Source organism: Orussus abietinus, unplaced genomic scaffold (assembly GCF_000612105.2).
Source record: "Orussus abietinus isolate OABI.00-Male unplaced genomic scaffold, Oabi_2.0 scaffold299, whole genome shotgun sequence".
Lineage (NCBI taxonomy): Eukaryota > Metazoa > Arthropoda > Insecta > Hymenoptera > Orussidae > Orussus > Orussus abietinus.
In genome coordinates, this window is record NW_019394498.1 from 71330 (window position 1) to 94787 (window position 23458).

Here is a 23458-nt window from a genome sequence, read left to right on the forward strand (position 1 = left end):
TCGAAAAATAGGAGAAATCGATTCGCGCTGGTTGTTCGGTTTTTTTTTTAACTTTATTTTTCTCTGCGTAGGAAAATTCGAGAAACTCGAAAGAGTCCCATCTGACCTACCTCAATGGCCTTGACATCTGCCGAGTAGGAGTCGCTCTCGATTTCGGAGGCGTCGACGATCGATCGCGTTTCCTCTCTTAAGGTGAAGTGAAACACGTCGAGGAACTTGATCGACGTCGATAAAGAAGATTTTTCTAAATGCCTGCGTTGCCGATGTTCGTGTTTATATTCACAGCTGTGTCGAATTATAGTGAATATTGTACCAAATAGCATACTCCATCTGTCGTTTTCGTACAAAAAATATCAAGAAATCGAAGTAAAACTCCAGAAATCCTCTGGATTCGTGCTTTCTGGGGCCCTAATTGACTGCAGAGGGACCCCCTGCGCCATCTGTGATTTCCAGGTCAATTAAATTTTCCCTCCGAGACCTCGTATTACCATCGTTTTAGCATCGAAGCGCATACAACACTTTTGCCTTTATCCCGTTCAAATGCGAGTTTATCGGTTACCAGAGTGTTCTAAATTGTCCTGACCCTTTCGATTCTCATATCAGAACCTTCGATAATTATATACTGATCGAAATATGAGAGCTGGACGCCATTTTTGTTCTGGTCTGGGCTAAGTTAAAAAATTGTTTCCAAAAATCGAAATTTTGAATGCGTCAGGACAATTCTTAGATGATCAGGAGTGACGTGTCAAAGTTTCGGACAGTTTGGTCTAGTACCCTTTAACAAAAGTGTTGTATTCGAATCGACTGATTTGAAGGGCATTTCACTTCACCTTAACGTATGCCGATATCAACGGAGCCGGTCTCGATAAATATTTAGGAGTCTCGAAGGCGTCCGGAGATATTCCTCGCGATTCATCCGTTTGCGTAGTGGAAAACTACACCTTGACACCCGTGATACGCGAGTCCTGGATTTACCTTCCCGGCCGTGTCTCGTGTCCCGTATTTTTCCTTTTCTATACGCGGTCGGACGAGCGTCACGGGCTCCATCCGCGTTGTTTTTACGCATTTACCCGTCGACGATGCCCCGCGATTTTTCCAAGCCACTCCTGTTCGGCAAAAAGACATCGTCGAAGGGCATCCTCAAACGTGGCGGCGGTTTTTTCGGTTTTTTCCTTTCGCTTTCCAGCGACGCGACCCGAAGATCGGCGGAAACTACGGAGAACGCTTCAACCGGCGCTGATCGTGTTCGCAAAAAAAAAAAACAGAAATTAATCTTGTATCTTTCCGACTATTAAGTAGGATCACATGATTAACGCGTGCGAGGATGAGATCACGAAGTCGTGGATTCTCAATCAATCTGCGGATTCTTAAAATTGCGGCAAGAGGGCCGCCGGAAATGTGGATGCAGACGAACCGACTCGTTGCGGCGCTGCGGCTCTTCCGCGCGGTTGTGACGAATCGGAATATTTGCGGCGATAAAAATACCTCGCATTCGGTTATTCTTAATTAGTTTGCCGATCGACTGTCGGTTCGGCTGATAATGGCCGAGACTGCCTGTCGCGGTTGTGCAGATATAAATGAACGCGCGAGACTACTCTGGTGCATGGAGAGAACGCGCAATTGCGCGAGTGCGTCGTTACTTGGGAACGAAGGTACCCGTGCAATCCTGCAAATACGTCGGTGTGCGTAAAATTGAGCGAATATCTCGGTACGCTTAAGGTGAAGTGAAACATCCTTCAAATCAGTCGATTCGAATACAACACTTTTTTTTTTAAGGGTATTAGACCAAACTGTCCGAAACTTTGACACATCACTCCTGATCATCTAAGAATTGTCCTGACACATTCAAAATTTGGATTTTTCAAACAAATTTTTTTACTCAGTCCAGACCAGAACCAAAATGGTGTCGAGCTCTGATATTTCGATCGATATACAATTATCGAAGGATCTGATATGAGAATCGAAAGGGTCAGGACAATTTTACGACAATTTAGAACACTCTGGTAATCGATAAACTCGCATTTGAACAGGATAAGGGCAAAAAAAGTGTTGTATGCGCTTCTATGCTAAAACGATGGGAATACGAGGTCTCGGAGTGAAAATTTAATTGACCTGGAAATCACAGATGGCGCAGGGGGTCCCTCCGCAGTCAATTAGGGCCCCAGAAGGCATGAATCCAGAGGATTTCTGGAGTTTTACTTCGATTTCTTTATAATTATTGTACGAAAACGACAGGTGGAGTACGCCATTTGGTACCGTACCCAATATAATTCGATATAGCTGTCAATATAAAAACGAACGTCGGCAACGTAGGCAATTAGAAAAATCTTCTTTATCGACGTTGATCAAGTTCCTCGACATGTTTCACTTCACCTTAAAATTCCGTGAGTACGTCTTTGTGCGTAAAATTGAGCGAATATCTCGGTACGCTTAAAATTCCACGAGTACGTCTCCGTGCGTAAAATTTCGTGAATACGTTTGCGCGGTCAGAAAAGCGCGATTACGTCAGTACGCGTAAAATTGCGCGAATACGTCGGTGCGCGCGCAATTCGCAAGTACTCACCCGGTCGTCATTCAAGCTCCTCGACCTCGACGCGTCGTCGTCAAAACCGTCGCGGCATATACATTCGATTTTCACAGCGATTACGTCAAAGCCGTCGGAGATTATCCTAATGGGACGCGGCCGATCGGCGAGCGGATCAATATTTGCTCGGTCATATGGAGAACATGTTTGATTAGACAAATATACCGAGGCCTTTTAGCTCCTCGCTAGAAATTCGGAAAAGCCATGTCCACGTGCTCGTCGGAGGACTCGACACTTTTTCCCGCCTTTTATCACCTTTTTACCTTGCCGAGGGAACAATGTAAATATCGTCGGCAGTGTTACGTCGCGTTCGCGTCGCCACTCGGGACGGCCGTGTCTCAAGATCGAGTTTGCGTTCCTGAATGAGTGCATTTGAAATTTTAATCCACTGCCCTCTTCTGCCCCCTGGCACTGATTATAATAATTGCCGTGTAACCCGCCGATCCACTTTGCGTAAATTAGCCGAGGCCTCACTCCTCGATTTCGTGGACAGAGAGAGGTGGGACTGGGTCGATCTTTCGTCGATCTTTGGTCGATCTTTGGTCGCTCCTTCGTCGATCTTTCGTCGATCTTTCGTCGATCTTTGGTCGATCCTTGGTCGATCTTTGGTCGGGATGTTTTTTGCGAGCACATCGGGGTTACCTGGATTTACCTTCCATAAGGTATCCTCGAAAGGGCGACCTAGATAGACGGGACGCTGTTTCACTCGCTGGGTCCTTCTTCGTGTCCCGGTCTAGCTTCCTGCCCTGGGAAACGTCTCAATCCGGCAATTAGGGATAAGCAAATTGCGACACGCGATCGCCCACTTGCGGGAATTGTCTTGCACCGAGCTCGAGAGGAGCCGCTTTCGGTCTGAGACTTCCGCCGACCTCTTCTCTTGAATTCCGACCTCGGGGTATTTACCAAGGCACCGAGTCACGAGATATATTAAAATGGTGATCTTAACGCTTTTGAGGTTATGGGAGGTTTTGCATTTTTTTGACCGTCAAGGACTCCTATCGGTGCCGAAAAAAATTTTAAACGTGCGCACAACCTGCGGTTTACTTGCACAAATTAATTCCTTTCCCTCTTAAACCCTTACCAATCGGAACAATGTGAAACTACGAATAAAATGATTAACGATCGTTCTCACCTTAAAGATAACATTTGCGCCAATTTTCTCTGTCATATTTGTCATCGGTGGGTCAAAATACATGGGTATACGAAGTTTCAAATTATTCGGTGTGCGCTTTTCGGGACTTCACTCATAAAATTTTGCCGAAGTACACGATACAGGAATAATCGCACCTCAAGAAACTGATAGCGATTACTTCGGTTATCCGGCGTCGAGGACGCGAAAACTCGGATCGAATTCCGCGCGACGCGAAGAGAATTCCGCGGATTGCTCAAGAAACGCCGCCTGACAAACAAGTTTCTCTTACCTCGACTTTGACTTGTACGATGATCGAATTAAATAATTCATATCGGGGGGAACCGTTAGTCTGAAATTGTCAGACGTTTTCTTGCGGGCTGAAAAAAATTCATTTAGTGCTCGGGAGTGTCTGCACGATTTCGTCAGGAGATGCGAAATTGTCAGACGTTTTTTTGCGGGCTGAAAAAAATTCATTTAGTGCTCGGGAGTGTCTGCACGATTTCGTCAAGAGATGCGCCAAGGGGGAGGGTCGAGTGTCGCACAGAGCGCGGCGCGGCGATGCCTCGACGGTGACAAATCAACCTGAAATGCGATTAATTATGACTTAACCGTGGCTTAACCACATGCGTCACTTTCGCTGCAGTCCTGATTCGTTATTCATCCTCGACGCGCCGACGCGCCGCGCTCAGTAGGACGCCGGCCTTAAAGGAGATCGCCAACTTCCGGGAGAAGTGGCGAGGAACTCCGTCTTCGCCATTGGACGACTTTCGACAACCGTCGCCCCCCTTGGAGGGAGTCGGAACTGGTCGCGCCGGTTCTTAGACGGAATAATAGAGGAAAAAGGAAGTTCGCGAGAAACGTAATAACCTGCTCCGGTGCTGCTCCGACTGGTCAAGGTCGGAGGATTTGTTGAGAACGTGGCACCGGTCGGTGACGTCGACTCATTTTCTAGGTTAAGTACGGTCGAGGGGGGGGATCTTTCGCACCGCGCAGGTGGATTCGCAATTTTTCTACTTTCCCCTGGTATGGCCATGTTTTTCGACTATCCCTTGGATCGGCCATATTTTTGTGATTTTTCGACTTTTCCCTGGTTTGGCCTCTTTTTCGACTATCCCTTGCATCGACCATATTTTATGGCGATTTTTCGACTTTTCCCTGGATTAAGAAACTCGGTAGAGTTTCGCACCAAATATATATATAGAGGCGCGAAACTCAGACCTAGTCATTATCTGCGATGTTCAGCCTGGCGTGTCAGATTGGACAATGAATGTTGTTTTCGTCCAATTATTAGTGATTTTTCGACTTTTTCCTAGTGTGGCCACTTTTTCAATGATTTTTTCTACTTTCTCCTGGATCGGTCATATTTTTGCGATTTTTTTTTTACTTTCATCTGGATCGGCCATATCTTCGCGCCCTCTGCACCTCTTGCGCTTTTGCAACCCATGCCACGGCGATAAGAAGCTGCGTCGAGCTTCGGTTCCGCGAGGCGTTCCCAAGGCGTGATTCACGAAAGCCGATAGGAGCATTTTTTCTCCGGATTCTTATCGGCCTGGAAGTTGAAACGAGCCGAGCTCGAGAAAGAGAGAGAGAGGGAGGCTTTGCCAACGTTCGCCGATTTTCTGTCCGACTCTTAAGGCACGCGCGGGCCATTCTTTGGTGGACTTTCGGCCGTTCCTTCCTCACTTCCTCCAACGGCGCAGCAATTAACGAATTCCCAGCAATTCGCGCATCATCCCCGAGACCCTGACCAAAGGGTAACGAGAATCGCGGTCGGTACCGAAGAGTAAAGTATGTCCGGCCGATCGCGTCACGAGGTCACGTGGGACCAATCGGCGATTGGTTAAACGTTCGGATGGCTTCGCGGCAGGTTATTTGAATACTAAATTAACCGTGCACGGTCTGAAACGCGCGGCTGGCAAAATCTGTCCATCTGTAGACAAAGCGTCATCCTCGGGAGAACCATGCCGGTTTATTTTTTACACCGTTAAGGTGAAGTGAAACACATAGATTAACTTGATCAACGTCGATAAAGAAGATTATTCTAAATGCCTACGTTGCCGACGTTCGTCTTTATATCGACAGCTGTACCGAATTATATTGGGTATTGTAGCAAATGACATACTCCACCTGTCGTTTTCGTACAATAATTATCAAGAAATCGAAGTAAAACTCTAGAAATCCTCTGGATTCATGCTTTCTGGGGCCCTAATTGACTGCAGAGGGACCCCCTGCGCCATCTGTGATTTCCAGGTCAATTAAATTTTCACTCTGAGACCTCGTATTACCATCGTTTTAGCGTAGAAGCGTATACAACACTTTTTTTGCCCTTATCCCGTTCAAATGCGAGTTTATCGACTATCAAAGTGTTCTAAATTGTCCTGACCCTTTCGATTCTCATATCAGAACCTTCGATAATTATATACTGATCGAAATATGAGAGCTCGACGCCATTTTGTTTCTCATTTGATCTGAGTAAAAAATTTTTTTTAAAAATCCAAATTTTGAATGTGTCAGGACAATTCTTAAATGATCAGGAGTGATGTGTCAAAGTTTCGGACAGTTTGGTCTAATACCCTTAAAAAAAAGTGTTGTATTCGAATCGACTGATTTGAAGGGTGTTTCACTTCACCTTAACCCCTCGTCACACGGATAAAATTCCCGAAATATTCACTATCGACGACACACCATTAGGGCGGCGTCTTCTTCTCGTCAATTTTGCGACCCGTCCCCTTGAATGTTCACAAAGGAACAATGGCAAAATGATAGGAGGTCCATGGGCAGCCCTATTGCAGGGATTACTCTCGAGAAGATGTCATTGTTGCCTAAACAACGGATAAGGCTGTCCCTACGAACAGTGGACCGAAACGAGCAGTCGGAAACTTTCAAATACTCTAATTTTCATGCGTACACGGATATTGTTTTAACAATAAGTCACATATCCTGAGAGATCTACGGAAAATATAAGAACTTGTCGATAGTAGGCACACCTGATTAATTTAACCTGTGTAGGAAGTATTTAAAATACATGTGTCTACTATTAACAACTTTCCTATATTTCGTATATCTCGCAGCCTGGTATGATGGCTTATTATAAGACAAATATAGGAGGCGAAATTAGCGAGGGGAATCTACTATTAACAAGTCTATATTTTCGTAGACTCACGGATTATTAATTTTTAAAAATGATATATGTAAGTCTCAACGAGACGTATAGAAATTGGTCCAACTATTCCTTTCTATGATTCTCGACCAAGTGCCGTTCCTGTCCACTGTTCGTAGGGACAGTCTTGGTCTAGCCGTATCAATTGTTTAAGCGTATTCTAAATAATAATCACGTCTTCTCGCCTGTGATTCTTGGAATAGGCCCTCCCATGGACCTCCGATCATTTTGCCCTTGGCCCTTTGATTTATTTCCTTCACGAATATGCGTGTATGTCTCAAAACTAGAGTATTCCGAATAGGAGCGAACCGCTCGAGTCTGTGGTCCAAAACTGAGTGCCCTTTCTGTCCACTGTTCCTAGGGGCAGTCTTGGTCTAGCCGTATCAATTGTTTAAGCGTATTCTAAATAATAATCACGTCTTCTCGCCTGTGATTCCTGGCATAGGCCCGCCCATGGACCTCCGATCATTTTGCCCTTGGCCCTTTGAATTATTTCCTTCACGAATATGCGTGTATGTCTCAAAACTAAAGTACTCCGAATAGGAGCGAACGGCTGGATTCTGTGATCCAAAACTGAGTGCCCTTTCTGTCCACTGCTCCTAGGGGCAGTCTTGGTCTAGCCGTATCAATTGTTTAGGCGCATTCTAAATAATAATCACGTCTTCTCGCCTATGATTCCTGGAATAGGCCCGCCCATGGACCTCCGATCATTTTGCCCTTGGCCCTTTGATTTATTTCCTTCACGAATATGCGTGTATGTCTCAAAACTAGAGTTTTTCGAATAGGAGCGAACAGCTGGATTCCGTGGTCCAAAACCGAGTGCCCTTTCTGTCCACTGTTCCTAGGGGCAGTCTTGGTTTAACCGTATCAGAAGTTTACGCCATGATCACGTCTTCTAAACAATGCTCGCGTCTTCTCGCCCACGATCCTTGGAATAGGGCCGCCCATGGACTTCCGATCATTTTGCCTTTGTTCCTTTGTAAATATTTCCTTCATATGTTACATGATGCGCGCTTTTCGCTCCTTCTGGACAAATATAAATGCACGGTACACGATACATGATGCAAATTTGGAATACGTTCAACGAGGCCGTCAATGAAGCCGATAAGGTGAATGTCGCGCGATATAAAGCGCGATATGCATCGATCGAGTTGGAGCTAGTGACTTTATATTCGCGATTGAATCAGGAAATTTCTATCGACGGTTATCGAGGTAGGGAAGTATCACGCGGGGAATTCGTGGAGAATTCGTGGATATTCTCTCCGGTCGGCTTCGATAGCAAAATCGCACGGGCAGAAGCTGTCCAAGGAATCGGCGAGGGAAACTATCGGGTTATCGAGACCCGGTGGGATCAATAAGAGCGTTAGACGACTCCGCTGTTATCAAACGATAGCTTCCATTGCACGTGGTGCGAAATTACGGCTTTGCGTGACGCAACGCATGATTGGACGCTTTTTTTCCCCCCTCGCGTTTCAACCTCTCAGCAAAACATTCCGATAACGCATGGCTATCTCTCCGTCTCGCGCGACGCGGATCAGTCGAGATGACGAACGCTTTCGATGAACGCGTGATCACCTTCTGGACGATAAACGAGCGAATTCTTCGAGAAATTTTCACTACATTTCTTTTAAGGTGAAGTGAAACCCCTTTCAAATCAGTCGATTTGAATACAATACTTATTTTTAAGGGTATTGGACCAAACTGTCCGAAACTTTGACACATCACTCCTGATCACCTAAGAATTGTCCTGACACACTCAAAATTTGGATTTAAAAAAAAAATTTTTTAACTCAGCCCAGACCAGAATCAAAATGGCGTCGAGCTCTGATATTTCGATCAACATACAATTATCGAAGGCTCTGATATGAGAATCGAAAGGGTCAGGACAATGTTACAACAATTTAGAACACTCTGGTAATCGATAAACTCGGATTTGAACGGGATAAAGGCAAAAAAAGTGTTGTATGCGCTTGTATGCCAAAACGATGGGAATACGACGTCTCGGAGTGAAGATTTAATTGACCTGGAAATCACAGATGGCGCAGGGGGTCCCTCTGCAGTCAATTAGGTGCCCAGAAAGCATGAATCCAGAGATTTTCTGAAGTTTTACTTCGATTTCTTTATAATTATTGTACGAAAACGACAGGTGGAGTATGCCATTTAGAACAATACCCAATATAATTCGGTCCAGTCATATAAAATGTCAATATAAAAACCAACGTCGGCAACGTAGGTATTTAGAAAAATCTTCTGTATCAACGTCGATTAAGTTCCTCGACGTGTTTCACTTCACCTAAAGGAAGTTCCCCGCTCGAGAGAGAGATAGGCTTCGAAATGAATTTAGATGAATTTTAATGAATTTTAATGAATTTTCTTTTAATCTCGAATTCTCTTCCGAGGAAGGATTTCACCGTATCTTCAAGGAGATGTCTCGAAACTTATATCAATGAATTCCGCGCGAATTCGAGGAAGCTCTGGGCGAACCTTGAAGAATCGAAGCCTGTGATAGTGGCAATCCTGCGTGGAAAAACGAATTTGATAATGTGATGCAAGTATTATCTTCTCTGTTTAGGCGGATCCGAAATGTTGGGAAAGACGCGCGGGTTCATACGCCGGTTGACATTGGGCGCTTGATAAATTCTTTGGTCAAATAACGAGCTTGAGAAACCGAAAGTGTTTGTACCCCGAGATGAGGGAATCTCCCCAGGGGAGGGAGGGAAATAATTCTGGACGATTTCCCAATTTCAATTCTGTTTTTCAACCGAATCTCGATATGCAGAAGCGTAGCGGTCCGCGACTGCACCGCGCAATCGGCGTGTCGTTACACGACCGTGTCACTTTAGACATCGTTTCCGCTCGATAACGGGACTCGAGACGAGTCGTCGGTTCGTTTAGTTAAGAGGATATGAAAGGCGCTAAGAAATTTAATCGACGTCGATAAAATAAAATTCATCTACTTCCTTTTTGGGGGTAATGCCGTTCTGAATACTCAAGTGGTAACATATGCTGGTGCATCCCATTACCGACATTTATATTTATGTCGAAGTCTTTTACAGTCTACGTTGAGAATTATACGAACTGAAGGGGTTCCATATGTCATTTCGGTAAAGTAATGATAAAAAGATCTATGCACAACTGTCGAAATCCCATGAATTCATAACTGTTTATATTTCGACGAACCAACGTCGCCATCTGTGACGTTTAGCTGCAACTAAATTTTGGCTCCAAAAACACGCCTTAGCCGCAGGATTTTTCTCTTGCAATCTCTTGCAATCGTTGGTGAAAGTATTTATCATATTTTCCCATCTGACTCTGTAATATTCCATTTCTACGGTATTCTAAATTGTTCGAGCCAGGTCCTGAAACTCTTCATTTTCGATTCTAAGCCTCCAAGAAGCGTAAAACATCGAAAACATGCACAGACCACGCCATGTTGGTTCTAGTCCATGATAAGTAAATAAATTTTTGATGAAAAATGAAATTTCATGAGTTTCGGGACCTAGTTTAAGGTGAAGTGAAACACGTCGAGGAACTTAATCAACGTCGATAAAGATTTTTCGAAATGCCTACGTTGCCGACGTTCGTTTTTATATTGACAGCTATATCGAATTATATTGGGTATTGTACCAAATGGCGTACTCCACCTGTCGTTTTCGTACAATAATTATAAAGAAATCGAAGTAAAACTCCAGAAATCCCCCGAATTCGTGCTTTCTGGGGGCCTAATTGACTGCAGAGGGACCCCCTGCGCCATCTGTGATTTTCAGGTCAATTAAATTTTCACTCCGAGACCTCGTATTACCATCGTTTTGGCATAGAAGCGCATACAACACTTTTTTTGCCTTTATCCCGTTCAAATGCGAGTTTATCGACTACCAGAGTGTTCTAAATTGTCATAAAATTGTCCCGACCCTTTCGTTTCCCATATCAGAGCCTTCGATAATTGTATATTGATCGAAATATCAGAGCTCGACCGCATTTTGGTTCTGGTCTGGGCTGAGTTAAAAAATTAAAAAAAAAAATCCAAATGTTGAATGTGTCAGGACAACTCTTAGATGATGAGGAGTGATGTGTCAAAGTTTCGGACAGTTTGGTCTAATACCCTTAAAACAAAGTGTTGTATTCGAATCGACTGATTTGAAGGGGGTTTCACTTCACCTTAAGGCCTCCATATCCCTGTGGGAAATTTTAAAACAAATCGGTACCTCCAATTTGGAGAATACTTTCCCCCACGAATTTACTTCTCAGATATACATGTTTCATATCCTCTTAATAGGGAGCGATTATGCCCCGATTGCCTCCTAGACGTGCGAAAGTTCATTACGAACGTGCGCCGTTACAAGCTCTTGCGTCCGATTCTCGAGTTCACGCGGATTATTTTCGCATACCAATGGATTCGCATAGAAAATGTTGCACTGTTGCGAAGTCGCGACATTGGTCAACATTTGAAAGTCTTATACGAGAGTATTAATTTTGCATGCAAAAGAAGGTTGATCGTGTAAACTCGAGAATCGGGTCCCCTGTAATCGCGCGGAGAAAGAGCGAGCGAAAGAGACGCGCGAGCCTCGGCTCGGGCGAGAGATCATTAACAAATTGGTCGGTCTTCTGTGAATTCAATTGAGATTACCGAATTAAGTGCGCCTCGGGCCAGTCTCTGTACGTCAATTCGTGGCAATTGTCGCGACCTCGATCGCCTATGTGCACTTGTGGATGCGCTTACGTGCACTTGTGCGTCGTAACGTCGAGCCGGGGCTGAGAACTCCGTACAGCGAATGTCTTCATTTAGAGTCGATAACGATGCACCGTCCTTTTGTCGTATTGATTACTTGAATTTTAATTCTTTTTCTTCTATTTTCAGCCTACTGTCCACTAGGCTGTCTCGTTCGACCGATTCCGCCGAGACGACTCTTCGGGCGACTCCGAGCCGCCATTAAAGGACAAATACGAAAATGCCTGCCAGATTCGAAAGCATCAACGATCCAGTGATGTGCGAGCCGGTCGTCAGCAACGGGGTGTCACACGGTCTGGACGACGACATCGTCATCAGCGGTTTCTCAGGTGAACGTTTGGTCGCCATTTTCGCGAATGGAGGAGTCTAGAAGGAGTTGTCGAATTAACTTTCCACCATTTTCATGGAAACCATTTAATTAAGGTGACGTGAAAGTGGCGTGAAGAGGTCTCGTTTATGAAACTCTTCTCCGAACTGAGTGTACCGTATCGTTTCGACCCTGACAATGTGAATGTAGAAGCTATAAAGAAGATCCTAACGCCCATAAAATTTCAATTTTTAGAAAATTTCTTTACAGATGTTTTCAACGTTTTTTTGTAAAAATGAAATTTCATGAGTTTCAAAACCTACCTTAGGGTCTCCACATTCACGTGTTGTAAAGTTTGAAACGATTCGATACACCCAGTTTGAAGAAAAGTTTCATGAACGATTGACCTTTCGGATGCCACTTTCACATCCCTTTAAGGTGTTATGAAAGGGTCGTTCCGTATATATAGAAACGTCAGAATATTTATAAAACTTTTCTTCAGTCTGGATGCATCGAATCATTTGAAACTAGACGGGATTATGGAAACCCTAAGGAAGAACGTGGTGCTCGTGAAATTTCATTTCTTTTTTTTTTTTCTTTTTTTTAATGTGTATTCTTGATTCTAGTCTGGGATAAACCAAAATTTCATTAGCACCACATTCTTCCTTAGGGCCTCCGTAATCACGTGAAGTTTCGAATGATTCGGTGCACCCAGTTTTAAGAAAACTTTTATAAATATTTGAACGTTTTTATATGTACAGAACGATCTTTTTATAACGTTTTAACGCCGGGGCATCGAATGCAGGTCGCCTGCCCGAGTCGTCAAATATCGAGGAGTTCAAGCAACAGCTCTTCGATGGCGTCGACCTGGTTACCGACGACGAGCGTCGATGGCCGTCCGGCCTGCACGGCTTGCCGACCAGGACGGGCAAAGTCAAGGACATCTCCTCCTTCGACGCCACCTTCTTCGGGGTGCACGCGAAACAAGCACACGTTATGGACCCGCAACTCAGACAGCTCCTAGAGCTGACCCACGAAGCCATCTCCGACGCCGGCGTCAACCCGACCGACGTCCGGGGCTCGAGGACCGGCGTTTTCATCGGCGTCTCCGACTCGGAGTCCAGCGAATTCTGGACGGCCGATCCCGACAAAGTCACCGGTAAATTATCCATCCGATCTCATCCAATAGGATCAAATCAAATCAAATCCTGATTTCGGACGGATCGACGATGTTATGATAATTCAAGAATGCAGCTAACTGCAGGCTGCGGGAATCTAGAATCCAGTTTGAGGCACAAACAAAATTAACAGGCTCATTGGAATGTTTCCGTGATGTAGACGTTTGTGCTATGTTGAGTTTTGCTGTGCCATTTTGTTCTTATAAAAACCACAGCTGTTAAAAATAAACAAACAAATTTCGAAAATGACCATTTTAACGTTTTTGAGGTTCTGGTGGGAGGCTCTGAATTTTCTTAGCTGTTAAGGGCAACCCCTATCGGTTTAAAAAAATTCTGAGTTCAAGTACCATCCCCCGTGTACGCCCACAAATTAACTCCAGTTTCAAGTTCATGTCCTCAAATTATGTAATCCAGGTGTCGATAGCATGCGTCGAAAGTGGGAATTATCATCCTCATGCGTACATAACTAGGACATTTGCATGTAATTTACGTAACGTGTTCTCGAGAGACCCCTTGAATAGATTTAAATTTCGCTTAATCGGGTCGTTGTATTTGGAATTCGATTAGATGCGCGACGTCGAAACGGGGATTTAGGTGGATGCATCTCAAAATCCAGGATTTTCTAGCTGAAGGTTGAATTGTTTCAGGGTATGGTCTGACGGGATGCTGCCGCGCCATGTTCCCGAACAGGATTTCCTACACATTCGATTTTAACGGGCCCAGCTTCGCAGTGGACACCGCTTGTTCGTCCTCCATGGTGGCGTTACACCAGGCGATCACCGCCATGAAGACGGGCCAGTGCGACGCGGCCATCGTCGGGGGTGCCAGTCTTCTTCTGAAGCCCACCAACTCGCTCCAGTTCCACAGACTGAGCATGTTGTCCCCGGATGGCATGTGCAAGGCCTTCGATGCCTCGGGTAACGGCTACGTCAGGTCGGAAGCGTTCGTGGTAATTTATCTGCAAAAGGCTCGGGACGCTAAGCGAGTCTACGCCACGGTGGTCAACTCCAGGGTCAACACCGACGGCCACAAGGTCCAGGGCATCACGTTTCCGAGTGGCAGCATGCAGAACCGATTGATGCGCGAATTGTACGCCGAGACGGGCGTCAACCCGGCGGACGTGGTCTACGTCGAGGCACACGGCACCGGCACCAAGGTCGGCGACCCCGAGGAGGTCAACTCCATCGCGGAATTATTCTGCAAAGACAGGAAGTCGCCGTTGCTCGTCGGCTCGGTTAAGTCCAACATGGGGCACTCGGAGGCGGCCAGCGGCCTCTGCTCCATCGCCAAGATGCTCATAGCCATGGAGCAGGGAGCCATTCCTGGCAACTTACACTTCGAGACCCCGAACAAGGATATACCCGCGTTAAGCGACGGCAGGATTCAGGTGGTCGACAAGAATACACCCTGGAAGGGCGGACTGGGGGCCGTCAACTCGTTCGGGTTTGGTGGGGCCAATGCCCACTTGCTGTTGCGAAGCAATCCGAAACCAAAGTTGTCGCCGGTCTTGGACGCCACCTTGCCGAAAATCGTGGCCGTGTCCGGTCGGACGGAGGAGGCCGTCGGCTTCTTCCTGGACAAGGTCAGGGAACACGAAAGGGACGACGAGTTCATCGCGCTGGTCCACGACCTTCACGCGAACAATATCCCTGGCCATCGTTTCCGTGGCTACCAGATTTTGGGGAAAGAGTGTACCCGAGAAATCGGCGAATGCGGAGCCGAAAAGCGACCCATTTGGTTCATCTTCTCCGGGATGGGATCGCAGTGGGCCGGGATGGGACGAGACCTCTTCCGCCTGGAGACGTTCCAGCGCAGCATCCGTCGCTGCGCCGAGGCCCTGAAACCTGTGGGCATCGACTTGATAAGTCTCATCAACGACAGCGAGGAGGAGACCTTCCACAACGTCTTGAACTCGTTCGTCTCCATCGCGGCGATTCAGGTGGCGTTGGTGGACGTCCTGACGTTGCTCGGCATCCAGCCGGATTTCATAACCGGTCACTCAGTCGGAGAATTAGGATGTGCGTACGCCGATGGTACCTTCACACCGGAGCAGACCGTCCTAGCCGCGTATTCCAGAGGAAAATCGATTCTCGACTCGAATCTACCACCTGGTGGAATGGCGGCGGTGGGCTTGAGTTGGGAGGAGACCAAGAAGAAGTGCCCACCGGACGTCTCGCCGGCTTGCCACAATGCGGCCGACTCCGTCACAGTCTCCGGGCCCCTGGAGTCGGTCAAGAAATTCGTGGAAGAGCTGAAGAAGGAGAACATATTCGCCAGGGTGGTCAACAGCTCCGGGGTGGCCTTCCACAGCACGTACATATCCTCAGCCGGGCCTAAGCTGCGCGCCGTCCTGGAAAAGATCATCCCCAACCCCAAACCTCGCAGTCCAAGGTGGATCTCCACCTCCATCCCAGAAGCTGCCTGGGGAACGTCGCTGGCGCAGCTCAGCTCCCCTGCTTACCACGTCAACAACCTGTTGTCCCCGGTTCTCTTCCAGGAAGCTCTGGACCATGTTCCCGACAATGCCATCCTCATCGAAATAGCTCCACATTGTCTGCTCCAGGCGATCCTGCGCAGGTCCTTGGCGCCAACCGTGACCAACGTGGGGCTGCACATGAGAGGCCACTCGGACAACCTCGACTTCCTTCTCAACAGCATCGGAAAGATCTACAACGCGGGGGCTCAACCGAAGCTGGCCAAGCTGTACCCACCGGTAAATTACCCGGTGGGTCGAGGAACGCCCATGATCAACTCCATCATCAAATGGGACCATTCCTTGCCGTGGGACGTGGCCAAGTTCGGCGGAAAGAGCGCCCATTCCGGAGAGAGCGTCATCGACGTGGACCTCTCCAAGGACGAGTTCGCCTATTTGGCTGGTCACACGATAGACGGCAGGATACTCTTCCCTGCGACTGGATATCTCACCCTGGTTTGGAAAACTTTCGCAAAATTGCGAGGGGTCGATTTCGAGCAGCTGCCGGTGGTCCTCGAGGGCGTGCAATTCCACCGCGCGACGATCATGCCCAAGGAGGGCTCCGTCAAGTTCCTTATCAACATTTTCGATGGCACCGGGGATTTCGAGATCTGCGAGGGTGGGTCCGTCGCCGTCACCGGGAAGATCCGGGCTTCTGAAAATATAGAGAAGGACCAGATCGACTTGCAGGCTCCGGTTATCTCGAAGGAACCTGGACTCCTTAGGCTGAACACCAGCGACGTGTACAAGGACCTTCGTCTGAGAGGGTACGATTACAGCAACATCTTCCAGGGGATCAAGTCGGCGGACAACAGAGGCATCTCGGGAGTACTTACCTGGTCCTCGGATTGGATCGCGTTCATTGACACCATGCTCCAGTTCTCCATCCTGAGCCAAAGCACCAGGGACCTTTATTTGCCTACCCGTCTGCAGTACGTTGCCATCAATCCGGCGTTGCACAAGCAACTCGTCGCCGAGGTGAAGGAAGAGGGTTTCCCCGTTCACAACTATAAAGACGTGAATATCGTTAAATCGGGCGGAGTCGAGCTGAGGGGGTTAAAGGCCTCTCTGGCGCCGAGGAGACAGCAAACTCAGGCTGCTCCGAAACACGAGAGATACGTCTTCGTGCCCTACGACAACTCCAGTTCCCTGGTCGAGGACCCTGACAAGGCCAAGCTGCATGCTTTAACCGTCTTGCTGCACGTCGCCAAGGAGAACCTTGGAGGACTGAAGATCAAGGCCGTCGAAGTAGCCGATGAACGGACCGAATCTCTTCTCGCTCCCATCGTCTTGGACATTCTTCTCTCCGAGCCGATGATCGCCGTAAGACCCAGTTTATTTCTAAGGTGATGTGAAAGTGGCGTCAAAGAGTTCTCGTTCATGAAACTTTTCTCCAAACTGGATGTACCGAATCGATTCAAGCTTTACACTATTAATATGAAAGGTATATGTAAAGTCCTGAAACTCATGAAATTTCAATTTTTGAAAAATTCGTTTATAGATGTTTTCAAATTTTTTTATAAAGAATGAAATTTCGCGAGTTTCAGGACTTATCTTAGGGTCTCCATATTCACGTTGTAAAGTTCTAAACGACTCGGCGTACCCAGTTCGGAGAAAAATTTCATGAACGATTGACCTTTCAGATGCCACTTTCACATCCCCTTAAGGGGTTATATGCAGTTGTCATAGGCGAAATTCAAGAATTTTTTCTCATAACTAAAATGAATTATTTTAATCGAAAATAGCGTGATTTCATAGTACAATTATTGAACTTAATATATCATTTTTTTTTTTGTTAAGATATGTTCAAAAGTTGGCGAGGAACAGCAATTCTCTGAAAAAGTTTCTTTTTTTGCGGTGATCACGATGTCTCAAAAAGTATTTCACCGATCGGCTTCAAATTTTTAGGGCTCATTCTACACATGGGGGATTGCTGAATGAACGAAGGATTCATTTTTTCTATGAAAACTTACTGTTTTATTAAGGAAAACCAAAAATGTTATAAGCCTAAAAAAGTGATTTTTCAGTCAAAACCACTACCATTTTGATAAAAATCGAAATTTCGTAAAATCCTTCGTTCATCCAGCAATCCTTCACGTGTGGAATGATCCCGACAAATTTGAAGCCTATCGATGAAAAACTTTTTAAGATATATCGTGGTCACCACAAAAAAGAAACTTTTTTGGAGAATTGCTGTACCTCGCCAATTTTTAATATATCTTGACAAAAAAAAAATGATATATTAAGTTCAATAATTGTACTATGAAATCACGTTCTGTTTTTTATTAAATAATGCATTTTAGTTATGAAAAAAAAATTCTTGAATTTCGCCAATGCAATTGCATATAACCCCTTAATTTACAGCAGTCCAGTGCAGAGTTATCGGGTCTTCGGCAACTTAAACTTCTTTTCGGTGTTCTTATTCTAGGTTGACCTGCAAATTGCTGCGATTTCTCCCGAGAACTACGCCTCGGCTTGCGACCAGTTGGGTGTGAAAGCTGTGGCGCGAAATGTACGCACGGCACCAGTTGGACAGGAGTTGCACCTTGCGTTGGCAGCGGACGTGTTGATGAACGAGTCGGCGGAGGTCCTAAAAAATCTGGCCGCCTCTGTGAAGAATGGCGGATTCCTGGTCCTTGAAGAGACCTGCTACTCCGATCGTCAGCAGAAATCGCTAAGAGAAACGGGACTCACTTTCGTGGGGAAGCAGGCGGCGCTTGGCAAGACTTACGTTTTACTTAAAAAATTAGAGGAGAGGACCGAGCCGATCATCATTCAGATCACCGAGAAGAACTTTTCGTGGCTTGAGGGCCTGAAGGCTGCCTTGAAGAAGTCCGAGGCCGATGGGCAAGAGATCCTCTTGGTCAGCCAGGGAGAAGAGATTCTCGGTAGGTATCGTAGACAACGAAGCGACCTAAAAAAGGGCTTCGACTATATATAACGGCAACTATTTCTTCTCTTCAGGTCTGGTTGGTCTCATGACATGCGTCCGGCAGGAGGCTGGCGGGTCAAACGCTCGCTACGTCTTCATCCAAGACAAGAATGCCCCGAAATTCTCGGTGAAGACGCGCTTCTACGCGGAACAATTGGACAAGCAGCTTATCGCCAATGTTCTGAAAGGCGGACAGTGGGGAAGCTACCGCCACTTGCGTCTGGACCAGCAAGGCGATGCGTCGTCTCTTCAGGTTGAGCACGCTTATATCAACGCTCTGGTTAGAGGTGATCTCAGTAGCCTAAGATGGATCGAGGGTCCTCTGAGTTACTATCAGCCAGAAAAATTCCCCGGAACCGAGCTCTGCAGTGTCTACTATACGCCATTGAACTTCAGGTAAATTTGCGGAAGAGTCGATCGGAAGACCGATTTCTCCATCTCGTAAGCATCTTATTGATGATAATTTAGGAAACCGTGCTGCTTATGTTTAGAGACATCATGCTGGCTACCGGGAAGCTGCCTCCAGATGCACTTCCAGGAGATTTGGCTGGTCAGGATTGCATTTTGGGGCTGGAGTTCGCAGGTCGCGATACCAAAGGAAAACGCGTCATGGGAATTTTGCCCGCTCGCGGACTTGCCACCACGGTTCTTTGCGACCCTGGTTTCACTTGGGAAGTTCCCGACAAGTGGAGCTTGGAGGAAGCAGCGACCATCCCCGTAGTTTATGCCACCAGTTACTACGCCCTGTGCGTACGAGGTCGCATACATCCTGGGGAAAGCATCCTGGTGCACGCCGGAACCGGAGGTGTAGGTCAAGCCAGCATAGCCATCGCTCTCAGTCTTGGCTGCAAGGTCTTCACGACGGTGAGCTCGAAGGAGAAACGCGATTTCCTGAAGAAGACCTTCCCGCAACTGACCGACAGGAACATCGGCAACTCTCGCGACACCAGCTTCGAGCAGCTGGTCCTAACGGAGACTCGTGGACGAGGTGTCGACCTGGTGCTGAACTCCCTGGCCGAGGAGAAGCTGCAAGCCAGCATAAGGTGTCTGGCCAAGGACGGTCGTTTCCTAGAAATCGGCAAGTTCGATCTGTCGAACAACACGGCCTTGGGAATGGCCTTCTTCCTGAAGAACACCAGCTTCCACGGGATCCTTCTGGACGCCCTCTTCGAGGCGGATAGTCCCGAGAAAAGGGAAGTGTTCCAGCTGGTCGAAGAGGGAATCAAGAGCGGAGCGGTCCGACCTCTTCCAGCTACGGTCTTCACGGAGCACCAGATCGAGCAGGGATTCAGATACATGGCCACGGGGAGGCACATCGGAAAGGTCGTCCTGAAGATCCGAGAGGAGGAAGCGAAGAAGGTCGTGCAACCGACTCCGAAGACCGTTGCGGCGATTCCGCGCACTTACATGAACCCGGACAAGTCCTACGTCCTGGTCGGTGGCCTTGGCGGGTTCGGTCTGGAGCTTGCCAACTGGATGGTCACCCGCGGGGCGAAATACCTCATCCTGACCTCTAGGTCTGGCATCCGAACGGGATATCAGTCCCTGTGCGTGAGGAGATGGCGAGAACTTGGGGTAAACGTCGCCATATCCACGGAGGACGTCACGACGCCTGCCGGTGCCGAGAAACTCATCCAGGAGTGCAACAAGATCGCGCCACTTGGAGGAATCTTCAACCTCGCCGCGGTATTACGCGATGCTCTCATCAGCGACCTCGAGGAGGCTCACTTCAAGGCCGTGGCGCTGCCCAAAATCGACGGGACCAAGAACCTGGACGTGGCCTCGAGGAAGCTCTGCCCCGCTCTGGATTACTTCGTCGTCTTCTCCTCGGTCTCTTGCGGCAGAGGAAACATTGGCCAGACGAATTACGGACTCGCAAACTCCGCCATGGAGAGAATCGTCGAACAGAGGCAAGCCAACGGACTGCCCGGCTTGGCGATTCAATGGGGCGCCATTGGAGACGTTGGTCTCATCTTAGGTGGGTGTAGCGACCATTCTTCCGTTACTTTCTGTATTTTAAACATGATAATTTTATTAATTTATCGTTGATCTTACAGAGACCATGGGTGACAACGATACCGAGGTGGGTGGTACCCTCCCGCAGCGGATGGCGAGTTGTCTCGCGACGGTGGACACGTTCCTTCAACAACCTCATCCAGTTTTGGCGTCGATGGTCTTGGCCGACAAACAGAAATCGGGCGATGCGTTGAATCAAGTAGGTCTGATCGACGCCGTGGCAAACATCCTCGGTATCAAGGATGCCAAGAGCGTTAACGCGAGCAACACCCTGGCGGACTTGGGGATGGACTCGCTGATGGGCACCGAGATCAAGCAGACCCTCGAGAGGAACTACGACCTCGTTCTGTCGGCTCAGGAGATTCGAAGCCTGACCTTCGGTAAGCTCCTGGAGTTCTCCGCAGGGTCCGGAGAAACGTCGGAACCGGCGACGACGCCCGTGGCTTCTCCGGCTGCGGAAAACGCACCGGACCAGCTGCTCTTCCAGTGCTCTGGGAACGAGATCGTGCCCAAACAGTCGCTGGTCCAGCTGCAAACACAGGGAAAAACGGGCCCTCCGGTCTTCGTCATCACCGCCATCGAAGGGGTGGTTGGATCGCTGAAGACGTTGGCCGTCGAGCTCGATCGACCTGTCTGGGGCCTCCAGTGCGTCAAGGATGCTCCGTTGGAGTCCATCTCCGAGCTTTCCAATTTCTACGTTAAACAGATGAAGACGGTGCAGCCCAAGGGACCCTACACGCTGGTGGGGTACTCCTTCGGGGCCTGTGTGGCCTTTGAGATGGCTCTTCAGCTCGAGGCTTCCGGCGAGAAGGTCCACATGACTCTCCTGGATGGTTCTCCGGAGTACATCACCTCTCACAGCCAATCCATCGGGAGGAAAGTCAACCAGACGGAATCCGCGGACGCCATCTCCGATGGGTACCGCAAGGCGTTGGCCTTCTTCGCCCGGCAACTCTCCTCCGACGTTACCTACCTCAAGGTATTGCCGTTGAATTATTTTTAGGATCTCGGGATCTAGAAAGGACTCGGTAAGGTACGCAGAACCTCGTATCATGATTTTCGGATTTTTCCCCAGGCATACGCAGCGCTGACATCCGCGGACTCGCAGGAGGAGACGCTCAACAAGATGGTGGAAATCATCGGCAGCGTACCCTACGATTCCGAGGACGTTAAAGCAGCTGGTTTCTTGTTCTTCAAGAAGCTGCAGGCAGCTAACATGTACAAGCCAACTAGCAAGTTCCAAGGATCCATCACGCTGTTCAAAGCGAAGGACAACTTCGTCTCGGTTAACGAAGACTACGGCCTATCAGAGGTAGGGGTAACGAGATGAACCTCTGCGGGAGATGTGCGAGAGTCGGTTATTCGTGGTCGTTAATCGATTCCCTTGCAGATCTGCTGCCAGAAGATTCACGTGGAGGAGTTGGCTGGCAACCACAGGACCATCTTGTCGGGGAGTAGCGTGAAGAAAATTGCAGATTTCCTTAGGGCATAGAATCTTGCGAGAATCCGATAAGTGTCATGGCTGGCGTTAGATGGATTTTCGCGATTCCAGGACGTTTCGAAGGCGCATGGGGTTCCTCGTATTTTTTAATCTCGTACACCTCACCCACTAGGAGGCTCGTTAAAGATTAACGGTTAACGGTCGGCACTAGTATTAGCCTCTCTAACACGCGAGTGTTTCCTTTTGTACAAATCTCTCTTCTCTTCTAGGACTCCCCTTACGCGTCACTCTTCATTCCTCGCGCGTGTCGAACGCTCGACGTGGCTTCGTCGGCACGATCTTCCGAGACTAAATAAATTAAGATATCACCGTTGTACGGTGAGTCGATGCACCGGAGAGGACCCATGCCGTCGAAGCCGGACTCGGGTTAATTTTCGTTTGTAAGGCTGTTAGTAATTTAATGCAAGGCGAAAGGGCTGGTCGGTGTGAACGATTCGCTGGGGGCCGCTCAGAATGACGCGATATTCCGTTAAATCCGGATCCGCGTTCTCCTAGGTGGGTGGAGCTTCCGTAAAAAGTCTCGGTAAATAGTTAAGTTCGGCTGGATTCGGAGAACGACGCTTCCCACGGAGTAGTTCCATCGCGCAAGGGGTTACAGCTTCCCGAATTCTGGTCAAAGCGGTCATTAAAGAGCAAATCTTGCGCGTGTATTCGCGGCGTTAAGTTTACGCAAAAGCCCATCGGAAGTTCCCGCGGGACTTGGAGGCGGTCAGTGGACAGACCGTTATCAAGTCCCGCCAGGACACGTATTTATTTTACTAGCGTAATGTCATAAAGTCGCTCGTGTGTGATTTAACGGACGGCATAAACGGTTTGCCTTCGACTTCGATGATCCATGACGATTTTAATAGCGGAAGTCGGTGGAACCGTCGGCGGCCCTCGGGAGGAATATCCCGGGACGCTTTTACGGCGATTCTCGTAGTAATCTCTCGTAGTGGATCGTTAAAGGGAATTATTTGAGAATCTATTTCTCAATGCGAATGGCGGATACGTAACGCACGGATGCGCAGCTTGTAAAGTATACGCTTAAAGATGTCGTTCTGTTTTTTTTTTTTTTTTAGATACCTTCGATTTCTCGTTTTGTCCGTTTGCCGTTGTGAAACGAACGAACGAACGCGCAAGATTTCGGCGAGAGATAGACAAAGAGCGGGGGAAAGACACACGCGTATGTGTGTATGTACGCAATGCACGTAGTAAATAATGTATATTTAACATCACCATTATAAGACTTTCGCGAATGTCTGTCGCTGAGCGTATATGCAATTCGGGAGCGCGTTACAGGTCGCTGGAGCGCACCTTTATGTACGTTAATTTATAGTTACACGCTCGTTTATGTGCACAACGCCACACATCTTTGCTGCTCCGAATGTGTAACACATAATTCAATAAATGATCGAATACAGACGAAACGGAAGAACTGATTTTATGGATTCTTGCTGGAGAGCG

General features: G+C 47.7%; 2 protein-coding genes across 3 annotated transcripts in view; one reads left to right on the plus strand and one right to left on the minus strand.

Moving 5' to 3' along the window:
* Nucleotides 1–1167, minus strand: part of LOC105694380 (nucleoprotein TPR) — a 21982-nt gene extending 20815 nt beyond the window's left edge. Inside the window, exon 1 of the mRNA XM_012414992.2 lies at nucleotides 1071–1167. The gene's annotated coding sequence lies outside the window, so the exon portion shown is untranslated. The remainder of the gene's footprint in view (nucleotides 1–1070) is intronic.
* The window catches only part of LOC105694379 (fatty acid synthase), a 25321-nt gene extending 1900 nt beyond the window's left edge, over nucleotides 1–23421 (plus strand). Inside the window, exons 1-10 of one of the 2 annotated variants that reach the window (XM_012414989.2) lie at nucleotides 8424–8508; nucleotides 11735–11934; nucleotides 12718–13071; nucleotides 13738–16886; nucleotides 17992–18451; nucleotides 18528–18891; nucleotides 18987–20473; nucleotides 20553–21490; nucleotides 21587–21823; nucleotides 21902–23421. In XM_012414989.2, coding sequence (XP_012270412.1) covers nucleotides 11826–11934; nucleotides 12718–13071; nucleotides 13738–16886; nucleotides 17992–18451; nucleotides 18528–18891; nucleotides 18987–20473; nucleotides 20553–21490; nucleotides 21587–21823; nucleotides 21902–22003 — 7200 coding nt within the window. In that variant the 5' untranslated portion in view covers nucleotides 8424–8508; nucleotides 11735–11825 and the 3' untranslated portion in view covers nucleotides 22004–23421. Of the gene's footprint in view, nucleotides 1–8423; nucleotides 8509–11734; nucleotides 11935–12717; nucleotides 13072–13737; nucleotides 16887–17991; nucleotides 18452–18527; nucleotides 18892–18986; nucleotides 20474–20552; nucleotides 21491–21586; nucleotides 21824–21901 lie in introns of those variants that run through there. The other variant, XM_012414988.1, reaches the window with a different exon arrangement.
* The last annotated feature ends 37 nt before the right edge of the window (nucleotides 23422–23458 follow it).